This window comes from Esox lucius, chromosome 9 (genome assembly GCF_011004845.1).
Source record: "Esox lucius isolate fEsoLuc1 chromosome 9, fEsoLuc1.pri, whole genome shotgun sequence".
Taxonomy (NCBI): Eukaryota; Metazoa; Chordata; class Actinopteri; order Esociformes; family Esocidae; genus Esox; species Esox lucius.
Genome location: NC_047577.1, coordinates 22,506,551 through 22,531,942, shown reverse-complemented (window position 1 = coordinate 22,531,942; position 25,392 = coordinate 22,506,551). Strand labels below are relative to the sequence as shown.

General features: G+C 41.6%; 1 protein-coding gene across 1 annotated transcript in view; it reads left to right on the top strand.

The window, feature by feature from the left end:
- LOC105026832 (two pore calcium channel protein 1) overlaps positions 1-19,531 on the top strand; it is a 58,217-nt gene extending 38,686 nt beyond the window's left edge. The window contains exons 14-20 of the mRNA XM_020049506.2: positions 5,365-5,452; positions 7,272-7,341; positions 9,986-10,205; positions 11,127-11,217; positions 11,495-11,608; positions 16,470-16,549; positions 19,307-19,531. Of these exons, the coding sequence (XP_019905065.2) occupies positions 5,365-5,452; positions 7,272-7,341; positions 9,986-10,205; positions 11,127-11,217; positions 11,495-11,608; positions 16,470-16,549; positions 19,307-19,407 (764 nt within the window). The 3' untranslated portion in view covers positions 19,408-19,531. The remainder of the gene's footprint in view (positions 1-5,364; positions 5,453-7,271; positions 7,342-9,985; positions 10,206-11,126; positions 11,218-11,494; positions 11,609-16,469; positions 16,550-19,306) is intronic.
- The last annotated feature ends 5,861 nt before the right edge of the window (positions 19,532-25,392 follow it).

The window sequence follows — 25,392 nt, the reverse complement described above, 5'->3', positions numbered from 1 at the left end:
AAAAATATCCAAAACTCTAAAATCTATATTTAGACTTAACAGAAAACAAACCCAATATATATGACGGTCCTAATACCCATGTGACAACTGCGACCTCTGCTGGTTCACCTCCCCCTGCAGCGGGCGGGCCCCAGCGGTCGACGTCACCGGCTTTCTGACACCACCGTCTCATTATACATTTCACCTGTGTCTCGTTTAATGCACCTGTTCCTCATCATCGCTGTTTCCCCCCGGTATATATGTTCCCTCTGCTCCCCCTGTCTTTGTGTGTGATTGTCTCTGACTGTCAAAAGAGCTGTACGACGCTTCGTCAACTATATATACACATATTGTATTTGTTCGTAAGGATACCATTAAAAGATCCTTCCACCACGCCTGCTCCTGCTCCTCCTTGTCCATCCAAACCCCGAAGCCGTGACAGAATCACACACCTAGAAGACAACAAGGATATGGAGCAACAAGGAGCCACAGGCGAGGCCGGTGTTGCGGAGGCGGTAAAAGTACACTCAACCTTGCTGGCCAGCCTAGGCGCCGCGATGGACACTGTGTTGAAAGCGGTGCAGCGCCTAGAGCTGAGCCAGTGGAACCCCGCAGCACCGGCCGTCTCTCCACCTCCCCAAGCCGCGTCGCCCAGCATGGGAGCGATGCCCATTCCGCTGCCCAGGGCCTACGACGGGGCGGCGGACCGCTGCCAGGGTTTCCTGCTGCAACTGGACATCGAGGGGGCCCCGGCGTACTCTGTCCGCTCCATCATCGACTCGAGGCGCCGGGCGGGGGGCCTCCAGTACCTCGTGGAGTGGGAGGGGTACGGCCCGGAGGAGCGGAGCTGGGTTCCGGTGAAGGACGTCCTGGCTCCCGTCCTTGTCCGCGACTTCCATCAGCGTCGGCCGGATCGCCCTGCTCCGCGCCCCCCGGGTCGGCCCCGAGGCCGGTGTCGTCGCGCGGCTGGGGCCGCGCGTCAGAGGGGGGGTACTGTGACAACTGCGACCTCTGCTGGTTCACCTCCCCCTGCAGCGGGCGGGCCCCAGCGGTCGACGTCACCGGCTTTCTGACACCACCGTCTCATTATACATTTCACCTGTGTCTCGTTTAATGCACCTGTTCCTCATCATCGCTGTTTCCCCCCGGTATATATGTTCCCTCTGCTCCCCCTGTCTTTGTGTGTGATTGTCTCTGACTGTCAAAAGAGCTGTACGACGCTTCGTCAACTATATATACACATATTGTATTTGTTCGTAAGGATACCATTAAAAGATCCTTCCACCACGCCTGCTCCTGCTCCTCCTTGTCCATCCAAACCCCGAAGCCGTGACAACCCACCCCATAATGGCCTTCTGCAATTAGGTACATATAAATCTGCTTTATAGTAGAGTATATGCAGCCCCCAATCTCTCTCTCACACCATTTTCCTCATATCATTGCCAAGACATGGAGATAGAACCGTGCCTTTCCATTGCATTGCATGAGTTTGCTCAACGGTGTATTTTACGCATTTTAACAAGATGGCACATACTGTGGCACTCATTTTTGTTCACTATTTTACATCTGTTAGAAATCGGCGGTTACGTATAGTGGTCAAATAATGTAGAACTCGTATCAAATCGAGGTAGAAGTTCGCTCAATTTTCAAAAAAAAATTGCAGCTCAGATGTCATTCTGTGAATGTTCCATTATCTTCTCACCGTAATGTTGGTTACAAGCTAGCCTATACATTAAGGGCATTTCTACCTAGCAAAGATCAGGTTTCCAAGACAGTAACGCCCATGCCAAATGGTCAATGTAAACATTCCTGTGGTTATCAGAGCACAACCTACAGAGAGATAATCTAAACAGAGTGGTTTCTGTTGTTCTCATTATCTAGGCACATTCACTTCCAATGAAACGTACATTCATATTGTAATTGTTATTGCTCAGATTCCACACATCTATAGACTGAAATAGTATGAGTCATAATCCCCATGATCCCATGATCAGTTTTTACAACATGAATTTCTTCCATAGGAAATTATTAAATCCGCTTCAAATAAGGTCTGTGATTTGTGTAGGCTAACAACCACCTCACCATTTTCATAATGATGTAAATATCTATAGGACAAGTTGACTTTTCTCAATACTGGCCTATAACCCTTGGGGGCCGATCAGGACATGGAAATATGAAATATCGAAAATATGAAATATCTTTAAAACAGTTTATGATAGCGAGAATCGGTTTACTTCGCTGAGATTCCGCTGAAAATAATCAATGTATATTGCTTATGTAGGCATTTCCTGGTTGTCATCATCCTGTCTAAATGCAACCAGACCCTTGTGCACCTGACCAATGGATGGGCTGATGGGTGACAGCATCCAATGCAGAATTTACCAATGGAAGGCTGTTGCTAGGCAAAATAGTTTTTTTTCCCAATCAGGGGAAGGTTTCTGTTACAGTATGTATTTGAGAAAATCAAAAGGTTGCAGGGTGGGACATGATGAGTTAGTTTTTTGTATCATATCGTAGTGACTGGGAGACGTTTTAGCGATGTGTCCTTGTGCAACGCTAACGTGTCGAACAGACAAAGAGCTTTTCAGTATGACCCATTGTACTGCCCATGTTTGCCTATGGAGATTTCATGGCAATGTGCTGGATTTCATGCACCTGTGAACAATGGGTTTGACTGGAACATCTGAACTCAATATTAAGTAAGGGTGTCCACCTACCTTTAGCCATAGTGTATCTCTGTCTTCCTGTGATGCTTTACTAAACATTGGAACATTTCGAGTCGTACCACTATAATGTAGGCCCTAAAGATTAATATTTTACCCAAGAGAACAACCATATTTTCCATTGAAAAATTTTTCCATTAAAAAATCACCCATCTGAATTTTCTGTATGTTCAACTCAATAAAGATACCATGAACCAACAACCAATTCTGACCATGACCAAACCACCAAAACATGATTTCAGAAGTCTGCCGAAACTGTCCACGGATTATATTTCTTTGTGACAAAGTAATTCATAGTAAACAGTCATTCCTACCGCATCCCTAATTAGATGGGGTGAAACGTTTCAAATATGAATTTAAGAATGTAATTATTAATTGTGTTTAAACCAAGATGGCAAAACTTTGATTCTATTGAATTGTGCCTTGTTTATTGCTAAACAAGCAGTGGCTGTGGGAATGAGTGCCTCTATAGGGTACGTTAAGGCTTATTATTGATATCTGTAACTAGCAATCTTTACTTAACATACTGTTTTTATAGAAAGGCTAAATGACGTTAAAATGGCAATTGAGGCTTCCTCTCTGAATACAATGCCTTTGCTGTAGGAATGAAATATTGAGACCTTTGGCTAGCTCTCTTTAATACAGCTCTGGAAAAAATGAAGAGACCACTCCTAATTGTTCTTAAATCAGCATCTCTACATGTATGGCAGCCATTTCATTACAGTCAGTTAAATTCCAACACAGGCATACCTGATATTATTTAATGAGGTACTGAACCAAATCTAATTTAACAAGGAAAAGTATAAAAACCACTGCTGTGGTCATCACTATCCTCTTGCAATAGGTCCAGCTGGATGGCAAAAACAGTGCAAGTAGTACCTCAAAGGTAATTTGAATAAAAAATAACTATTCAGCATGACAAAAGAGTTGAAAAGAAAAGCTTTGAGTGAGGAAAAGAAGGGTTCAATTCTGGCTTTACTGGAAGAGGGATACAGTGAGCGTCAGGTTGCTTCCATCCTGAAAATTTCAGCAGGGCTATGCTCCATGCCACACAGCCAGGTCAATCAAGGTGTGGATGGAGGACCACCAGATCAAGACCCAGTCATGGCCAGCCCAATCTCCAGACCTGAACTCCATTGAAAACCTCTGGAATTTGATCCAGAGGAAGATGGATGGTCACAAGCCATCAAACAAAGCCAGGAGTGAATTTTTGTGCCAGGAGGGGCATAAAGTCACCCAACAGCAATGTGACAGACTGGTAGAGAGCATGCCAAAACGCATGAAAGCTGTGATTAAAAATCAGGGTTATTCCACCAAATATTGATTTCTGAACTCTTCCTAAGTTAAAAAATTAGTATTTTGTTGTTGAAAAATGAATATGAATTTGTTTTCTTTGCATTATTTGAGGTCTGAAAACAATGCATCTTTTTCAGGTTATTTTGACCTGTTGTTATTTTCTACAAATAAGTACTCTAAATTACAATATTTCTATTTGGAATTTGGGTGTATCTTTGTCAGTAGTTTATAGAATAAAACAAAAAAAATAATTTTACTCAAACACATACCTTTGAATAGTAAAACCAGAGAAACTGATAATTTAGCAGTGGTCAAAATCTTTTCCAGAGCAGTATATACAGCACTTTTCAGATATAGCCGTTGGTAAAATGACAAGTTGACTTAATTTGCTTGCTAACCATTCTTGATACATACTTTTATCAGCCTTTAAACAGCTTTAACACAGTTACATTGATGTTATTCTGACTACTGCACATCCTGAACAGTGGTGTCTTTCATTGAACTAATGACCAGATTTAGTAGAAAATTGGTAAGCTTCACTTTGCTTGTCAAAATACAATTATCATTGAAAAAATAAGAAAGTAATTTCAACTGTTAAACATGTTCTAATGTTTATGCAAGTACAATGCTTCAGTGTTATCAGGACAGTAGGATCGTCATTTTGTTACTTAGTCTGTATCTGTGTTCATGATGAATGCTGGAACTTACAGTATTTTATAACAGACAAATAAAAAGGAAGTCAATAGTTCCAGATTCCACTGCAATTCTAGATTGTGTTGACATTTTGGATTATTGTGACACAATTATATCACTGCTAACATTAGTAATTAGTACATTAGGTTGGTGAGTTATGATGAAGTTCCCCATTAACACATTTTTACCAGTATATATTTTTTTCTTATCATAATTTGTTAGTTTTTACCAGCAAATTCATGCTTTCCCAATTTTCCAGTAGCTAAATTTGTGTGCGCTAAAGCATTTTAAAGACATGTACAATATATAGTAGACAGCCAAATGCAATAAGGATGCATTCTTCAATCCATATCTTTAAAGGTTTAATATCACCAAATAAGATCACTTCCAAAAAGTGTAACTCTAAACCTCTCTCTTGATCAGAAGCTATTGTGTTGCCTAAAGTTAGCTAGTTAGCATGCTACCAAGTGAGCTACTGAGAAATAAATAATAAAAGATAAGAGGGGGTTGTCCGAAAAAAGCTGGCTTAGCGATAAGATTGGGCCAAAGTAGAGAGAACCGCCCCTCATGAGTTGTTGTCTTGTAGAATATTAAAAAAAGGAAGCTGCATGTTAAAATATTTCACCCTACTCTTCCCTCATTCATATTGTTATGTTCATGTATTTTGTCCTAGCTGAAGGCTACACTAGCCGTCAGATCCTGGACATTGTGTTCATCCTACGCATCGTGAGGCTCATACGAGTGGTGGACAGGATTAAAAGGTCAGGAGTTCAAGGACGTATATTCTCTGTATGAGCAGGATTGTGTGTGTTTGTGTGCACTCACTAGTTTTTGCTTACCAATGCATGCGTTCAAGAGTTGTGCTCAAAAGTTTGCATACCCCTTGGAGAATTGGTAATGTGTACCATTTCTAAAGAAAACATGAGTGAGCAGGCAAAACACTTAGTTTCTTATGGGATTCACATTCAACTGTAGGTCATAACAGAATGGCACAATCATAAAACAAAACATAGCAACAAAGAAAAAAACTAACTGTTCAAAAGTCTGCATACCCTTAGTTCTTAATACTGTGTATTGCCCCCTTTACCATCACTGACAGCATGCAGTCTTGTGTAATAGTTGTCTATGAGGCACGGAATTCTTGCAGGTGGTATAGCTGCCCATCCATCTTGGCAAAATGCCTCCAGGTCAAGCAAAGTCTTTGGTCGTCTTACATGAACTGCATGTTTGAGATCCCCCAAAAAGTGGCCAAATGATATTAAGGTCAGGAGACTGCGATGGTCACTCTAGAACCTTCACCTTTTTCTGCTGTGGAGGGTCAACTTGGCCTCCAGTGTTTACACTGGAAAAGTAGAACTTTCTAAAATGTACATTAGTTCAAGAATTTCCATAACACCTTGTGCTTAGGGTCATTGTCATGCTGGAAAGTCCAAGAGCGTCCCATGCGCAGCTTTCGTGCAGAAGAATGCAAATTGTTTGACAGTATTTTCGGACAACATGCTGCATTCATCTTGCCATAAATTTTCACAAGATTACCTGTGCCTTTAGAGATTACACACCCCCAAAATATCAGTGAGCCACCACCATGCTTCACAGTGGGGATGGTATTCTGTTCACTGTCGGCCACTCTCCAAACATCGCTTATGGTTGTGACCATAAAGCTCTAATTTGGTCTCGTCACTCCAAATTACAGTGTGCCAGAGGCTGTGAGGCGTGTCAAGGTGTTGTTGGGCATATTGTAACCAGGCTTTTTTGTGGCATTGGCACAGTAAAGGCTTCTTTCTGGTAACTCAACCATGCAGCTCATTTTTGTTCAAGTATTGTGTTATTGTGCTCCTTGAAACACCGTCTTTTTCCAGAGCAGCCTGTAAGTCTCCTGTCACCTGTGGGTATTTCTTTGTATCCAGAACAATTCTTCTGGCAGTTTTGGCTGAAATCTTTTTTGGTCTACCTGACCTTGGCTTGGTATCAAGAGATCCCAGAATTTTCCTCTTATTAATAAGTGATTGAACAGTACTAACTGGCATTTGCAAGGCTTTGGATATCCTTTTTTATCTTTGTCCATCTTTATAAAGTTCCATTACATTGTTACACAGGTCTTTTGACTGTTCTTTTCTGCTCCCCATTGCTCAGTATCTAGCCTGCTCAGTGCATCCACGTGAGAGTTAACAGACTCATTGACTATTTATACACAGACACTAATTACAATTTAAAAAGCCACAGGTGTGGGAAATTCAGCTTTAATTGCCATTTTCACCTGTGTGTGTCACCTTGTGTGTCTGGCACAAGGCCAAACATTCAAGGGTGTGTAAACTTTAGATCAGGGTCATTTGGGTGATTTCTGTTATCATTATGATTTAAAAAAGAGCCAAACAACTGTGATGATAAATGGCTTCATATGATCACTATCCTTAAATAATAAAAGTTTATTCATATTTTCTAAATCAATCCCAAGATTTCATAATTTCTGCCAGGGTATGCAAACGTATGAGCACAACTGTATGATTGACTGACATTCTTATTCACATAAATACATTTAGATGTGGAACTGGATTATTCTCCCTGATGTTCTTCCCTCAGAGTCGGTGTCATCATAAACACTCTCATCAAGATGGGACCGACTATGCTCACGTTTGGTCAGCTCATTGTGGTAAGTTTTTAGTTTGCTGTTTTTATTGTCAATATTTGGGTAAATTAATTATCTTTAAATATTCATTGATTATTGTTTTCAGTACATTGTGCTTAATGGGGTATTATACTCTAACCATCCATCAGATGAGTACTGGATTGAAGCATAGGGTCTAATACTAAAATGCAACACCAGGTTATCAAACTTCCAGAATGTCAGCTAACAAAATCAAGGTTGAAAATTATAAGAGCTCTAGAGAACTGCCCCAAAAGAGAGGTAAAGATTGACATAATATAGAAATGGATGAATTGGCCTCTGGCACACATGTACTGCTACTACAAGCCTTCTCCTATGTAGCGTAAAAAATGCCTAGAAAATTGTCAAGCTAAGGGAGAAAATGACAAAGGTTTTTCACCATTCTGGATATTAATGACACGTTTATCCACACCTGGCTGGCGTGGATCTGAATCTGAATCACGTGAGTCCATCCAGGGATCGAGAACACCCGGGAGAACGTCCACCACGTTATCCCCTTGGGCGTCTTCTTCCCGGGCAACGGTAGCGTGGCTGGTTATAGGTTTGCTGCGGATAGCGTTGCAGGGCCTCCATGTGCTGAAGCCCGAGGTGCAGGACCCGGTCAATCCAGTCCCCCATGCTCTGCAGCAATCGACCTGTGTGCCGATGGTTTCTGTTCCCAGGCCTCTTTGGCTATAATTCAAAGGGCGAGAACCTGGTGGAGGCCTGGGGAATTTCACGCATGGCGAAGAGCAGCATTATGTCCCAGTCACAGCCATCCATGGCCTTTACCCTCTGGAGCATTTGCTTCAAGGTTTGACTGAAGCGTTCCACAAGCTCGTCTGTCTGTGGATGGTACACAGGTGTGCAGAGGTGGCTGAGTTCCCCTATTTGACTTAAGTGGGCTCCCTGGTCTGTCAGGAGGTACTTAGGGATGCCTGCATGGCTGCACAGGATGTACAGCTGGTTAGATCTCCTTCAAGGTGGCTTGTTGGAGAGGGACGGTTTCAGGATAGTGAGTGGCATAGTCCGTCACCAACACGTACTCATGGCATGGGACTGACCGGGGCGGGAGCCCCACACTGTCCACACCGACCCTCTCAAACGGCACCTTGATGATGGGGAGCAGCACTGGAGGGTCACGTATGATGCAGGGGCATTGCTGACAATGGGATTGGGTCTCTGACTCCATTCCTGGTCAATGGAACCTGTCCTTTACCCGCTCCAGCATGTTCCGGTAAGCAAGGTGTCCAGCCATGGGGTGAGTGTGCGCGGGTCCCAATCCAGAGAGAAGGCGGTCTCGATCCACTCCACCATCACTGCAGTTTTTCCTCGGCTGGCAGTCTCAGCCTGGGAGAGGCACTGCACCAATCGGTGTACGTGCATCAACTGAACGCAGGCTGGCACCCTGGGCGTATGTTGCCACTAATGGAACTGTTGGGCAGCAGTGGCAGCGGTCATACTGAGCCAGGACAGGATGTCTTCCTTCAGTTTGGAATTATCATGGGAATTATTTCTGAAGGGGGAGCCCGGCAATCCCTGGGTGTGTCCGTTTGCTTTGGCTGCCTGTCACTCCTGTTCCAGGTCGGTCAAGTGTTGATTGACTATTTGGAGAGAGACTGCCAGCTGATCTGCGAGGCGTCTCTACCTGACAGCTACTTGGGCTAACTGAAGGAAAGCTTCCTCCATCTGGTCCTCTTGGGTGGTAGGCCTAACATGCTTCAACAGCCTGCCTCCTTAAATGGGAAACAATGAGAGAAAAAGGGAAATGAAAAGAGAAGGAAACAAAAAGAGAAGAAAACAAACAAACCAGCGTGGTAGGAACAAACACACACATGTACAAACAGGTACAAACAAACACACGTTAGTCAAACATTTGGGAGTTCAGCTTTTGTGTCCTCCCAGTCTCCTTTTATGTCTTTCTTGATTAACCTGAGAACAAGCTGTGCAAAGACCGCGCAGACTCTACCAGAGTCTTCCCGGCAACTGCACATATGTTGCTTGGTTACCCTGTCCAAGGTGCTGAGCTTCCAGGGCCTGGGTACACTGTCCATGGTGCTGATCACCAGCCTGCTATTAGCTAAACACTGAGGTGATTATTCAGAGAAGCTCAGTGGGTCTGTTTTTTCTATGCCCAAATTCCTAATAAGATTATGCAGATATCTTATACCAAAATGTTTATATAGACTTTTATTTATTACAAGATGTAGGCGTCCTCTAGTGGATTCACTAGTGCAGTGCCTGTGCCGATAAACAACAGATAACTAGAGTTTTATTTTCTTTTCTCTGCTTTTGGTGGGGTGGGACAGGATGGATGGATGAGAGTACTGAGGGTTTTTGATGGGAAAATGTGGGTGAGAAGGGGGGTGATTCAGGTGGTGGGTGGATTGGAACTTGTGCAAGAAATTGTGTGATAAACTATTATTGCAGCTGTTGAGCTGATGTAACATCTAAAAACATATTCATCCCAATCCATCAGCTGTGTAGATGTGAACTTCAATGTGATTCAACCTTAAAAGTATACAAGAACAGCACCAATTTATATTTTCATTTTGGATTTTGGCATATATTTTGAAAGCTGACAAGAGCTGACAAATGATTTTGGGGTATAATATCTTTCCATTATTGACATTGCCCCAATTGTTTTTAGGTGGTCTATTACGTATTTGCCATGGTGGGAATGGAGCTGTTCAAAGGAAAAATTCACTTTTTTGATGTAAAGTCTACTCATCCGGATAAGGCATTTTGTGGAAACCCCCTGCTGAAAAACTCATCGTTTGCCAAACACAACTACTGCAAGAACAACTTCAACAATGTGATTTCTTCATTTATTCTCCTACTGGAACTCACTGTGGTCAACCAGTGGCATGATATCCTTTTTCATGTTTGGAAAAATACTTTGAGATATTAATTATAGGTCCAATAAAAATGTTTTGTGATCTTGTGTAAATCCTGCTAAAAGATATTGACTCCAGAATAGGATAAAGACAATTAGCGGCATTCTGTTTTCACACTGGGGTAGAGGGGTGATTAAGATAAAAGGTATGAATACATTTTTTGGCAATGAAGCACATTGTCACGGTTGTGGTAGAACACAGGCGCAGAGACAGAATGATGGGAGTAATCCATATTTAATCAAAAAAGGAAGACAAAACAAAAGCGGCAACCAGTGACGTAGGGTATCCAGTGGAAAACACAAAACCAAAATGAACCACACCAGGTGTGGCCACATTTAGAACATGAATAGGGTCCCCAATTGGAGGCCAAAAGGAACAGAGGTGGCTAGAGGCACACCTTCCGTCCTGTACTGATTATGACCCCAGCCCAGTGCAGAGATGGCTAGGGGCATAGCCAGGACGTGACACACACAAGCTGAACAAAGACTAAAGATGTTTGATTTCTGTTTTCAACATTGAAATTGACTACAAGACCCAATCAAATGCTCCTATTAAAAACTGGGAATTATGCTATTAGCCTTGTCTGACCAAACTGCAAACATCAGAATTTAATAGGTTTTAGAGAGAAGCTGAAGCTTTGAACAATTATAGAAATTACACCAGTGTCCCATCAAATAAGCCATCAGTCAAATCCACCAGCGCATCTTAACCACAAAACAAGACCACATGAAAGGTTTCCTTCCTAAAAACATTGGCTACTAAAAACTTAGTTGGCATGTAGGATCAGGTTAAAACAATGTGGCCTGTGAAATTTGTATATGGGGAAAGTGAAGAGGCAGCTATGCAATGATGTGATCTGTGAAGACATTTTAATTTCTTTAATGTTGGTCCCACTGCTGGCCAGCGGTTTCACTGCAGTCACTCATGTCTCAGCCAGGATCTTCTTTGTCCTCTTTCACATTGTGATTGTCATCATCATCATCAAGTAAGAACCAGCTTCCTTTTGAAATACTGAGATCCCCAAATTTACTTTTCTCAATTATTATCTATTTGTAAGTTCCAAATAAATGTCTACTCTCTACCTCCCCAGCATTCCTACATATCTAAAATGATTAAATTTTTTTGATTACATGGTAATAGCTTCACATTGCTTTTTAATTGGCTTGATTGTATTTCCATATTACTTATATTCATCAACATTTTCTGTGTTTAGTCACTTGCTCTTCATAAGAAATGTGTAACACCAGTTTTCTTCCCCTAAGCATTTTCATTGCTTTTGTCCTGGAAGCCTTCTTTGTGGAGTACACCATGGAAAAAAGTGACCTACAATCGTCTCTGGAGAAGAAAATTAAGGAACTAGAATTGGGCATCAAACAGTATGTATCGGATAATTTTGCAGCAAGGTTGGCCTTGAATTTGTTTTAAGTCAGAGGGGTGTAGTGTAGAATATTCAGTATCTTGTTCAGTAGCCATATGTTATCCATGATGCACTGCCATACACACTCACACGGACATTCCACACTGAGCACATGTGCTTTTACTGCAAAAGTGTTCAGACTCCTGACTAATTCTTTAATTTTAATTTCTAATTTATTAAAAATTAATATTATTCATATTTTATTTGAGAACACTGACACTTTTAATTATTGTAAGGTGACATTGGTTTTATGTTGGAAAATATTTTAAAGAAAAATACATTAAATATGTTGCTTCCATAAGTATTCAACCCTATGCAGTGGAAGCTCTTAGTTTACACAGGTGGAAAAATGTGCCCTAACAAAGACATGCTGAAAGTCAGTGTCCTTACCATTGAGCTCCACCTGTGAACTATTAAAGATGCTGTCACTGTTAAAGGATCTTTGGTCTGGCTGTGAATCTGACAGAAAATAAAGACCATTCTACAGTTAGAATTAAGGTAATGGAAATTAATTTATTAAGAGAAGGAAAAGGATACAAATAATATCCATGTGTTTGGATTTCCCAGTAAACACATATTGATCAATAATCAGGAAGTGAAAACTGCCACACACAAAATTAAACTTCACTTTGCCCTATTAAGATGAATTATAGAGAATGTAAACATTTATTTAATTAATCCACATCGTATCATAACCGTTCTCAATGCAAGAAACCATAACAACAAATGGGTAACACTTATAAGGATACATGATAAGGATACATGAACTACCATTAACAAATACAGTAGTTAACATGAACAAATGATGAATAAAGACATAAACAAACGGTTAATAATGATAACCCCTACTTTATTAATGATTTAGAAATGCATTAACTAACAGAGTGTATTGTCATTTGATCATGTTTAGACAGAACATGAACTTGTGTCATCAGTTAGTCATTATTAATGTATGATAACTAATCACTTTACTTAAGGGGCCACAAAAGGATCAACTAATGGTGAAGTATCAATTATTAAGGGTTTATAGCTACCCATGTATCATTAGTTATTAATTGTTAAGGTAGAATAATTGATCACTTTACTTAAGGGGACACAAAATAATGACCTAATAGTGAGGTATCCTTTATTAATGCTTTATTCCAGCTCAGTGGTTACTCAGTGGGCCAAAAGAGTATGAACTAATGGTTTGGTGTTAGAATACTAGTGATAGCACATAATCCTCCCTTCAAGAATGACAGGATTAACTAAGTGTAGGCTAGTCTTATGCAAAAAAAATAAACAGTCACATGAATCAGTCAATGAAATTTAATTGTCAAGCCCTTTTTACATCAGACATTTCACAAAGTTCTTATACAGCAGTAATGTTGTACTTATGTTTATAACACCTTCATGTTCAGCTAGTGTAGTAAAATCTGGTAAAAGGATTAGACAATTGCAAATTACCTTAATGGTAAAACAAATATAATATGGCTGAGCAAGCTAGCAAAGTGCAAAACCGAAACTAACAAACACTTGACTGGAGCTAGCATACAGCTAACTGGAGCCAGCTAACAGGAACTAGCTAAACGTTAAGCCTCACAGTGCAACAACTGCAAAGTTCCTAAACAATACAATTACAAAATACAATTATATTAATCCTAGGGATATTGTCAGGAGTGTTTTTTAGGAAATAAAATGTTCATACAGTACTGCAACACATTTTTTCTTTTCCCCAAAGGAAGGCATCATGGCATTTTACATGTGTTTTCTGTCTAGCTCATAGTTATAAAATGACTATGCTTTTCCAACTCTCTACATACACTTTAACAGGGAAGTATCGAAATGTCCAGTGTGCTCTCATACATTACCGACCCTCTGTATTTGCTTTCATGAAGTCTTCTCTTTATGGATGACTTGGATAAAGATATGCCTACCTTCTGGGGAGTGTTCTTCACTTGGCTGGATGTTGTTTACCATTGAAAGGATCATACAATCATTCACCACTGATGTCTGCCATGGATGTCCCAGCCTTTTTGTGATGCAGAAATCACCAGAGCATACTTTCTTTCTCATAATTAACCAAACTGTTGATTTGCCCACTCCTAATGTTCCTGCTATGTCTCTGATGGATATTTTTTTGCAGCCAAGGATTCACTTGCATTGAGAGCTACTTTAACCACATGTTGTGGGTTCACCGCTTCCAAATGCGAATTCCACAACTGGAATCAACTCCAGACTCGTTGTCATCAACGCATTAGCCCAGAGAAATATAACTTATACATACATTGTACATTCATATTAAACATCTGTCAAAGGGTGCTACTGAAATGTATTTGTTGAAGGATTCAATATATTTTTTTAAACCTTGTAACACCAATTGTTTCATATTTGCTACATGGGTTTCGGAGACCTCCACGTCGTCAGGCGATTATCTATGAAAAGGTTTGCCGCTGGATACGGTCTTAGAAATGTAAACTTGTGTGATAGCTGAACCCATGTATTAACCTCTGTGGTTGAAAAATCTGTGTATAAGCCATGGTTTATAGATGGGAAATGACGGTATTACACACACCAATTTAGAAAAAGAGATCACTTTCACACTTTCCAAGGGTACTGTACTGTATATTCAATGGCCAGGCTAATTGAGATTACAACACTTTTAGCTGTGCGATTTCTAATTTCCAAATGAAATCAGAGCTGAAAAACAAGTGTGATGGCAATTTCTAAATTCCAAATAGTTCTATGAAAATGGTAGGTAAGACAGGAGAAATCAATTGCGCAATAAACGGTTTTAATCTTGCTTGCAAGGAGAAAGTATACAGGTTACAAAGTAACGGTGGATAGTTTCTAAATAAAAACATCATTTCGACAGTATTTATTACATAGGAAGAAGGGGTGTGGTAAGATGCTGCCATCTGTTTCATGTCAATCAAACACCTTTCCCTTTGTTCTATCACACACGTCAAATGCTATCTTCCCCCACCTTATCCTTCCTGCAATAATGTTTACCCAAAGGGGCCAACTGGCCTTACTGCCCCCTTGCTGTATCTTCTCCTATCCTGTCCTAAAACCCATTGATCTGCATCTGGACAGACAATAGATGTCCCCTATGCAAATACCAGGTCCCACACATTCCTGTACCTATCTTAACAGTGGGACTCAGTCCTTTATACAATCAGAATACATTGTATAAGAAATTTCCACAACACAAGCCTACCTGATTGGTGCTGTGGCCTTTCCTTTTATTTCCATCTTCTCCACTCCTTGGTTGGTGCAGGTGCTATTCCAAGCTGTCAGCCTGCTCTGTTGGTCTATCTATATTATTTAGCTGTTATTTTACCAGGAAAGTATGCTAAGAAACATTAAACTCCACCCTAGACCTAACAGGCAGCTAGTGTAAAGGTGTAATGTGTAATTTTTTACATTCTGAATACATTTTTTGTTGATATCCTTATGATTAATAGAATATAAACCAGGTAAGATTGTGTTTGTGTAGCCCAACATGAGTTTCCAATCTCTCGAAAAGAAGGGAGTGAATAATGGTGTCTAAGGCAGCGCAAAGTTCAAAAGCAGTAGGATAGATGCAAAACTTTTGTCTGATGCCATTAGAAGGTCATTTACAACCTTCATGATTGCATTCTCTGCTATGATGGGATCAGATACCGGTCTAAATTTCTTAAATATTATTTGTCTTTAGGAAGGCATTAAATGGTTGAGAAACAGATTTTTATTTTTTATTGAGAGGATCAATCTATAATTGTTTAATACATCCAGATCGGGATTTAATCGAGTGGTTTTATTTCTGCAAATTTTAGTGAGTTTGGTACACAACCAGATGATAGGGAGCCTTTTATTCATTTCAACATAGCTTGTTATAAGCATCTGAAAACCTTTGAATGTTAGTGGAAGTAAAAAAAAAAAGAATGATTACCCCCAACCTATTGTCTGATATTTAGCGTGTTCTATTAATAAATATGAAGCATGCTGGGACTCCTACTTTGAAAAAAAATAACTTTGACAGTCCTTCATTAATGATTCAGTATATGTTTTATCTGTATTGCTGCCAGTAGTAGTTTACAAATATAATTGTTTCTAGTCTAAATCATAAATTAGCTACATAATTAATAAACAGCTTGGTGTTTCTGGGCAGCTGTAGGTCAAATTCATTATTAGATCATAATCAAACTTTCAACACATAACTTACAAAATGGATTAATAACTCAAGCTGGGGGCTGTTAGAGATATTTGAAACTTATGTGTAAAGGTTAAAAAGTAATGACGGAACTCTTCTGGCCATACTAGGGAGTTTTTCATATCCACTTTGTATGAATTTCTTGTTGTTGCTTGCTCTTTATCTTTATAAAAAAAGTGATTTATTGATTGAAACTAATACATTAAACCATATGTTTAATTAGTATGTTCATCCTGGACTTGCCATGTTATTATCATTATAATTAAGCACACATTGATGTCAAACATGTACCAACATTATGACCATGTTATTACAATAGTATGACATATTACATCAACTACTATTACTTGTTATGAAATGATTATGTCTGTCAAGATGTAACAGATTAAGACTCCATTCTTTGTAGAAAATATTACCAAATATAGGGTATGCCAACTTCTGCTTTTAAAATAAAGGCATAATTACTGCAAATTTTAGAATAAAGAGCTTTGTTGTGGAAAATGGGGTTAGTCAAGTTACATGGTTGCCTTTTCACCAAGATATCTGCTCAACATAACATTTCTACCTGGAAATTCTGTAACATGTGTCCTAAAAATCTTTCTTTTGTTTCTTTTGTCTTATGATTTGCTGTCTTTGTGCCAATCAGCGATGTTAGAGATGATGATATGAGCAGCTACGAGCCGACCAAAGAAAAACCGGAATTTCTATTCAAAATCAAATCTAAAAGTAAGTTTTGCGGAGAATTCAGTTTAGCACCATGAAAGCTGTTGTATGTTGGTCAGATGCCTTTTTATATCTTTCAAATGTAAATATGTGGATCACAATGTATGCATCTCATTAAATATTACGCAATAATACATATGACACACAATGTTTTTCACATTTTATGTTGCTCATTCAGAGCAACATAAAGTAATTTGGGTGCCTTGCTAAAGGGTAGAACTGTAGGTTGGTCCCTGTGTTGGCACAAGGATTCAAAGCAGTGACATTTTGGTTACTGGACCAGCACTCTATCAGCGAAACCCAAGCTGCTGTGCTGTAGGTTTTTTCTGCAGGATAGTAGCACTACAAAAATTTGGTTTGGGCAACCATGTTTTAACACCATCTATTCTGAAGGTGCAGTTTTCACATCCTCTGTAAAATGTCAAAACAATCCCTCAAGTATCCCAGCTACTATTTAACCAACATTGCCGACCTTATTGAAACAATATTTGTTTTAAAATCTTAACCTAACACAATATCTGGCAGTTTGTTTTCTGCAATTTGGCCCTGTCTGTGTAATTCAAAGTTCCTCAAAACCTTACTAAAGTTGTAAAAACGTAGGCTTACCTGGCAGTAGTAAACTATGAGTAAGTACATAATATACAGCTCTGGAAAAAATTAAGAGAACACTGCACTTTTTTCTTTCCTTTCCATAGAATTTGAAACGGAAGGTTTTGAGTGAGGAACAGAAGGGTTAAAATTAAGAGACCACTACAAATTGAACGCTTCTGTTCTTTCCTTTTCCACTTTTATGGAAAGGAAAGAAAAAGGTGCAGTGGTCTCTTAATTTTTTCCAGAGCTGTATATCCATTCTTTTTGTTTGAAAATTATTATGTTTGTGTGAAATAGCAGCAACAGTACGCTACAGATTAGTCAAAGACCACCACTTTCTTTCTGCTAGAAGCACGTGAATTACACAAACAATCTTCCAAATGACCTGCCCTAAAAAATATTATAATGTGATTTAATCATTGACATGGATTTCTTTATTAACCCCTATTTTACCAGATACCAGAATTCTGAATGCATACAGTGGGGAGAACAAGTATTTGATACACTGCCGATTTTGCAGGTTTTCCCACTTACAAAGCATGTAGAAGTCTGTTATTTTTATCATAGGTACTCTTCAACTGTGAGTGACGGAATCTAAAACAAAAATCCAGAAAATCACATTGTATGATTTTTAAGTAATTAATTTGCATTTTATTTCATGACATAAGTATTTGATACATCAGAAAAGCAGAACTTAATATTTGGTACAGAAACCTTTGTTTGTAATTACAGAGATCATACGTTTCCTGTAGTTCCTCCATACAGACCAGGTTTCTGGGCTGTCGCTGGGCAATACAGACTTTCAGCTCCCTCGAAAGATTCTCTATTGGGTTCAGGTCTGGAGACTGGCTAGGCCACTCCAGTACCTTGAGATGCTTCTTACGGAGCCACTCCTTAGTTGCCCTGGCTGTGTGTTTCAGGTCGTTGTCATGCTGGAAGACACAGCCACGACCCATCTTCAATGCTCTTGCTGAGGGAAGGAGGTTGTTGGCCAAGATCTCACGATACATGGCCCCATCCATCCTCCCTTCAGTTGTCTGGTCCCCTTTGTAGAAAAGCATTCCCAAAGAATGATGTTCCCACCTCCATGCTTCACGGTTGGGATGGTGTTCTTGGGGTTGTACTCATCCTTCTTCCTCCAAACACGGCGAGTGGAGTTCAAACCAAATTGCTCTATTTTTGTCTCATCAGACCACATGACCTTCTCCCATTCCTCCTCTGGATCATCCAGATGGTAATTGGAAAACTTCAGACGGGCCTGGACATGCACTGGGTTGAGCAGGGGGACCTTGCGTGCGATGCAGGATTTTAATCCATGACGGCGTAGTGTGTTTTCTAATGGTTTTCTTTGAGACTGTGGTCCCAGCTCTCTTTAGGTCATTGACCAGGTCCTGCCGTGTAGTTCTGGGCTGATCCCTCACCTTCCTCGTGATCATTGATGCCCCACAAGGTGAGATCTTGCCTGGAGCCCCAGACTGAGGGAGGTTGACCGTCATCTTGAACTTCTTCCATTTTCTAATAATTGCGCCAACAATTGTTGCCTTTTCACCAAGCTGCTTGCCTATTGTCCTGTATTGTCCTGTAGCCCATTCCAGCCTTTATCCCTGATGTCCTTACACAGCTCTCTGGTCTTGGCCATTGTGGAGAGGTTGGAGTCTGTTTGATTGAGTGTGTGGACAGGTGTCTTTTATACAGGTAACGAGTTTAAACAGGTGCAGTTAATACAGGTAATGAGTGGAGAACAGGAGGGCTTCTTAAAGAAAGGTCTGTGAGAGCCGGAATTCTTACTGGTTGGTAGGTGATCAAATATTTATGTCATGCAATAAAATGCAAATGTATTTTAAAAAAATCATACAATGTGATTCTGTCTCTCTCACGGTTGAAGTGTACCTATGATAAAAATGACAGACCCCTACATGCTTTGTAAGTAGGAGAACCTGCAAAATCGGCAGTGTATCAAATACTTGTTCTCCCCACTGTATAGAATGCCTAATAGATTCATAATGAATGCACCATAAAATAACATTGCGCCATCATAGATACCTGGGTATTTTCAACAGGACATACTTTAGCTATATCTTTTGCGAAGGAAAGTGTTAACTCTTTTGGTTTTGTTTGACCCTTTATTCTGTCTGTACTGACATCAACCTTTTTTCTGCTTCTTTCCAGGATACAAAACTTTGGATGGTTTGATGCAGAAAATGTTTGAGGCAGACATAGGTCCAGAGATATTTGCAGAAGATGAAGATGGAGATGCAGATAAATCATAGATTCTAAACTTACCATTTCCAAACTTTGAGTCTATGTAATGGTAGTAGGATGGAATATTTATTGAGGTAATTTGTTGCAACATTAAAGGTTTCAATTGTCTTTCTTTTGGGAAACATGATTAAAATACTGACTGAAAAACTGATAATAATGGTTTATTTTATTTACTTTATTCACATTTAGGGACCAAGTTCACAGATCCCCAACTACACTGCTCAAAAGAACTAAGGGAACACTTAAATCACGCATTGAGTCTCGATGAAGGAAATATATTAAAGAATAAAATCTGTACTGTACATTGTGTAATTCATTGAGAACAAAATTACGTAACAGTGGTCAATGGAAACCAAAATCACAAACCGATTGGATTCAAACTCACACCAAAAATCTTTAAGAATGCGAAAATGTAGGAAGAAACCTAGAGAGGATCCAGGCTCAGAGGGGTGACCAGTCCTCTTCTGGCTGTGCCGGGTGGACATATTAAGATTACAATTGTAATAATTAATAAAAGCATGTGGGCTGATTCTTTAAAAAATAAAATTAAAAAAATTAACCTTTATTTAACCAGGAAAATACTTGTTGAGATTAAAAATCTCTTTTTCTAGAGTGTCCTGGCCAAGACAGGCAGTAGTACAACCATACATACAACACAGAATACACAAGAACAACTAAATTAGCAAATCCATCAACCAAAAATCCTTAAAATATCATGCAGAACAACTACAGCCAGATGTGGCTTCTTCCAAGTCAATTACTATGCTCTTAAAAGCAACCAATGGGACAAGCTTATTAAGTTTCAAATGTTTCTGTAACTTAAACGCCTTTTTTCCCAGCTCAGTTCTAACATTTGGTACAGACAGAAGGAAAAGATCCTGGGAACGAAGATTGTAAGTCCCAATATTATTTGCACTGATGTAGGTCAGAAGGTAGGATGGAAGAAGACCTAAAATAGCCTTATATATAAAAACATACCAGTGTTGAAGTCTCCGTGTTGATAGAAAAAACCATCCAACACATTCATAAAGTTCACAGTGGTCAGTGAGAACTTTAAGACCAGTGATGAACCTCAGAGCTCCATGGTATACAGTGTCCAGTGCATGTAAAATTCTAGAGTCTATTTAAACTTAGTCCAGGTCGGAAGCTTGACCAGATGGACAAGGACAGGAACAACACAGGGGAGGGGGAGGTATCAGCACAGTGGCAGCTTAATCGTCAGGTATCGTCTTGATCAGCAACACAACCAGGAGGACTTTGGACAGGGACAGCAACAGGTCTTTCAAGCCAGGTTCTCCGCAGGTGTGGGCCAAGACCTCATGTCCTCCTAAGTTCAAAAAGGGAGGAGGCTGGGAAAATTCATATCAACAAGGATTTATAGTGGAGAAGGAGAACTTACTGGAGAAGGAGAACTGACCCTACTCCCCCAGCACAATAATATAGCAGCGTAAGACCTTGGGACTGAGACGGGGGTCCGGCGACAATGTGGCCTTATCTGGGGAAGGCCCTGGACAGGGCCCAACAGACAGGAAATCCACCCACATTGCCAAGCATCAACCAAAGGGACACCCACCAACTGCAACCACCCTGAATGAGAGCCGAGTATTGCCAGCAGAGTACAGCCCAATTGCACAAGTGCGCAACAGAGAGACATCAACAAGCCAGTGACTCCGCCCCCGAGAAGCATTTGAGGGAGGCCATCCCTGTGGCGATGAGAGCCCACCTGGCAAGACAGCAATGGGTGGACAGTATCAAGCCTTTCTGGTCAGCTTCACGCCCCTGGGCCAGACTACATCTAATCATAGACCGAGCTGTAGAGATGAGTTTTTAATAGACACTTGAAAGTTTGCACTGAGTTTGCATTTCTAACCTTGATTGGCAAATCATTCCACAGTAGAAGAGCTTTATGAGAAAAGGCCCTGCCTCCGGTGGTATGTTTAGAGATTCTAGGTACAATAAAAAGGCCTGCATCTTGCGATCTAAGGTTACATGTTGATATGTATGGCTGGATCATTTCAGCAAGGTAAGTAGGAGCAAGTCCATGTATTGATTTATAGGTTAACAGTAAAACCTTAATATCAGCCCTAACCCTAACGGGCAGCCAGTGTAAGGACCCTAGGACAGGAGTAATGTGTTCAACATTTTTTGTTCTAGTTAGGATTCAATTAGTGCAGCACTAATTGAAGTATATTTATTGATTTGTCAGGGTAACCGGAAAGTAGAGCATTGCAGTAATCGAGACTCGATGTAACAAAAGCATGGATTCGTTTTTCTGCATCAGTATTTGATTTCAAAGTTTGCAATGTTTCGAAGATGAAAATAAACACCTCTTGAGACATATTTTATAGGTTCATCAAAAGAGAGGTCAGGGTCGAGGATAACGCCGAGGTTTCTTACAATTTTTTGGTTTATGACCATGCAGCCGTCGAGGTTCACAGTGAGATTTGCTAACAACGCTCTTTGTTTCTTGGGTCCTAAAACAAGCATTTCTGTTTTTCTTGAGTTTAAAAGCAAGAGGTTCTCTGTCATCCACTTCCTACTGTGACGTCCTCCGCCGGCTTGGACCCGCTTCCGCGCTCCACCACTCCTGAACACACCCCTCGCTCCACCGCTCCTGAACACACCCCTCGCTCCACCACTCCTGAACACACCCCTCGCTCCACTGCTCATGAACGCACCCCAGTCATCAGATCCCAATCTCCCTCATTCTGAGCACCTGTGTCCCCACCTATGTCTGGTTTATGCCCCTATTTAGTTGTGTTCAGTCCTCCCTAACCTTTGTGAGGTATTGTTTGTTACTCCGTCATTCATTACAAAGCCTTCTGTTTTCACCTTTGCCTAGTGTTATATGACTGTGATATTCACGGGTCCACGCCGGTGGAGGACGTCACAGTATCCCCCCGCCACGGGAGACTCCTGACGACCGCGGAAGCCGAGCAGGAGGACGACCCCTAAGGCGAGGGGCAGGACGGTCAGGGCGGGCGAGGTGGAGGTCCTGAATCAAGGGTCGAGGATGTCCGTCGAAGGGACCCAGGCCCGCTCTTCTGGACCAAACACCTCCCAGTCAACAAGGTACTGCAACTGGTCTTGCCGACGCTGGGAGTCTAGTATGCCCCGGACCGTATACGCTGGCGACCCGCCGACGTCCAAGGGAGGAGGGGGCTTGGAGCGGGAGACAGGAGGATGCAGAGGGCTGTAGAACACAGGCTTGAGCAGGGACACGTGAAAGACAGGATGGATCCGGTATTGACAGGGCACTGAGACACTGCAGTAGTTGGGGTCTCACTGCCGCAGAAACAAAGGTTTTACCGGCCGGGGTGTCTTCCGGGCCTGGTTCCGTCTGGAGTGCCTTCTTGGGGAGGGTCTGGAATTCCCATTGAATCGGGGGGCGACAAAACAGGAAGAGGGGAGGATGGCTTCGGTGAGGCTGGTGCTTGTGGGCGGGTCGAACCGTCCAGAAAGCGAGTTGGCCATAACGTTTTTCTTCCCTGGTTGGTAGGTCACATTGAAATTAAAGCGGTTGAAGAAGAGGGCCCAACAGGCTTGACGTGGGTTCAACCTTTTAGCCTGTTTCAGGTATGTCAGGTTCTGGTGATCCGTCAATACCAGGAAGGGGTGTCGAGCGCCCTCCAGCCAGTGCCTCCATTCTTCAAGGGCCAGTTTGACGGCCAGCAGTTTGCGGTTGCCTAAGTCGTAGTTTTGTTCGGGGGGAGTGAGCTTTTTGGAGAAGAACACACAGGGATGGAGTTTGGCAGGGGAACCGTATCGTTGCGAAAGAACAGCCCTCCCTCCCACCTCCGACGTGTCCACTTCTAAGATGAAGGGCAGAGCAGGGGCCGGCAGACAAAGGATAGGTGCCGTGGTGAATAACTCCTTCAGATGGTGGAAGGCCGTGTGGGCAGCGCCAAAGCAGGTTCCGCCCCTTTTGCCTTGTCATGGCCGTGAAGGGGGCGGCTATGGTGCTGAACTGGCGGTAGTAGTTGGCAAAGCCAAGGAAATGTTTTAACTCTTTCACAGACTTTGGGTGTGGGCCAGTCCCTTAACGCTGTGACTTTGTTATGGTCCATACTGACCTCTCCTGGTGTCAGTACGGACACTAGGAACATGATGGAGTGGACATGGAACTGACTTTTCTCGGCTTTCACGTATAGATGGTTCTTTTGAGGAGTTGCTGTACGTGCTGTACATGGTCTGTCAGGTTATTGGAGTAGATAAGGACATCGTCGATGTACTAAGACAAAACGGTCAAGGAGATCATGAAAGATGTGATTCATAAAGGACTGGAAAACGGCAGGTGCGTTGGTCAGACCGTAGGGCATGACGAGATATTCAAAATGCCCCTGGGGTGTGATGAACGCAGTCTTCCATTCGTCTCCCTCATGGATCCGGATCAGGTTATACGCGCTGCGGAGATCGAGTTTGGTGTAGATTTGAGCCCTCCCGACCTGTTCCAAAGCAGCGGGGATGAGACGAAGAGGGTAACTGTTTTTCACTGTGATGTCGTTCAGAGACCGGTAGTCGATACACGGCCTCAAGCCGCTGTCTTTTTTGCCCACAAAAAAGAAGCTGGCAGCCACCGGGGATTTGACGTCCTCAGGTATGGACAGTGGGTAGATGCGCCCTTTAGGGGGCAGGATTCCGGGGAGGAGATTCATGGCGCAGTCCCATTAGCGATGAGCCAGGAGTTGAGAAGCCTTTTTCTTGCTGAACACCTTCGTCACGGAGCTCCCAACCTCTTCCGGTTACACCACGATCCTTGTTGCCATCGACCGGTTTTCAAAAATGTGTAGACTTGTCCCCTTACCGCGCCTGCCCACAGCCTTGGAAATGGCAGAGTGTCTGTTCCGCCACGTTTTTCACCTATGGCATCCCTGAGGATATCGTTGTCAGAGGATATGCCATCCACACTAACAAACTGATATCTTTCAGTATATGCCTCCCCAGATCATCACTAACCCACCCCCAAGTAGGGGTGCAATGGATCAAAAAACTCAAGGTTCGGATCGTTTCTCGGATCAGAGTCACGGATCGGATCATTTTTCGGGTTATAATTTTTTTTTAAAAAGACAAGACAAATAAACATACGTTTTGTCTTTCTGTTTATTAACACTTTTAAATTAGTAAATTCAAATATATTAAATCTACTTAAAGTGCACAAGGCATAATATCTTTTTAACAACCGTAGGCAGCTTTAGCATTTCTTGCTTTGTCTTAAGCACATGAGCAGCTGTTGTGCTTTGGTGGAAGTAGGAAACCACCTTCCTGATCCTCCCAAGGAGGCGGTCCATCCTATTGACTGAGATTCCCTTCTGTGATGCCAAATTCACTACATCTGTGGGCCCTACAGCATCCCTATTAGGAACGTTATCATTCCTCCCCAGAAACTCTGTTCTTCCTCCTACTCAGTCATCACCCCTCCCCCGGTCAAACGTCACCCCTCCATTGGTCAAGTATCCGCTCTCGCCTTATCAAACATCACCCCGATTAAGCTTTAATCCTCCCCTTGTCAATCGTCAGTCCTCCCCTTGTCAATCGTCAGCCCTCCCCTTGTCAATCGTCAGTCCTCCCCTTGTCAATCGTCAGTCCTCCCCTTGTCAATCGTCAGTCTTCCCCTTGTCAATCATCAGTCCTCCCCTTGTCAATCGTCAGCCCTCCTCCAGTCAAACATCAGCGATCCCCTTAGTAAAGTATCAGTCAAAATTGTACGATTTTTCCCAGCCAATAAAACGAGCACAAACACGGAACTATTATCATATGGACTCAATACAGAAGAGGTGCTAGTTGGTGTAAGGTAAGATCAAGTAGAAAATTATGTTTTTGCACTTTCATAATCGCAAGATTATTGAAATACTTTTATATATTTGCTTAGCTAGATTCATTATTTTCAGTTTAGCCGTTCTGCTAAATAATGTTATCTTAAATGAATCTAGCTAATCGTACACTTTTGACTGATACTTTTCTAAGGGGATCGCTGATGTTTGACTGGAGGAGGG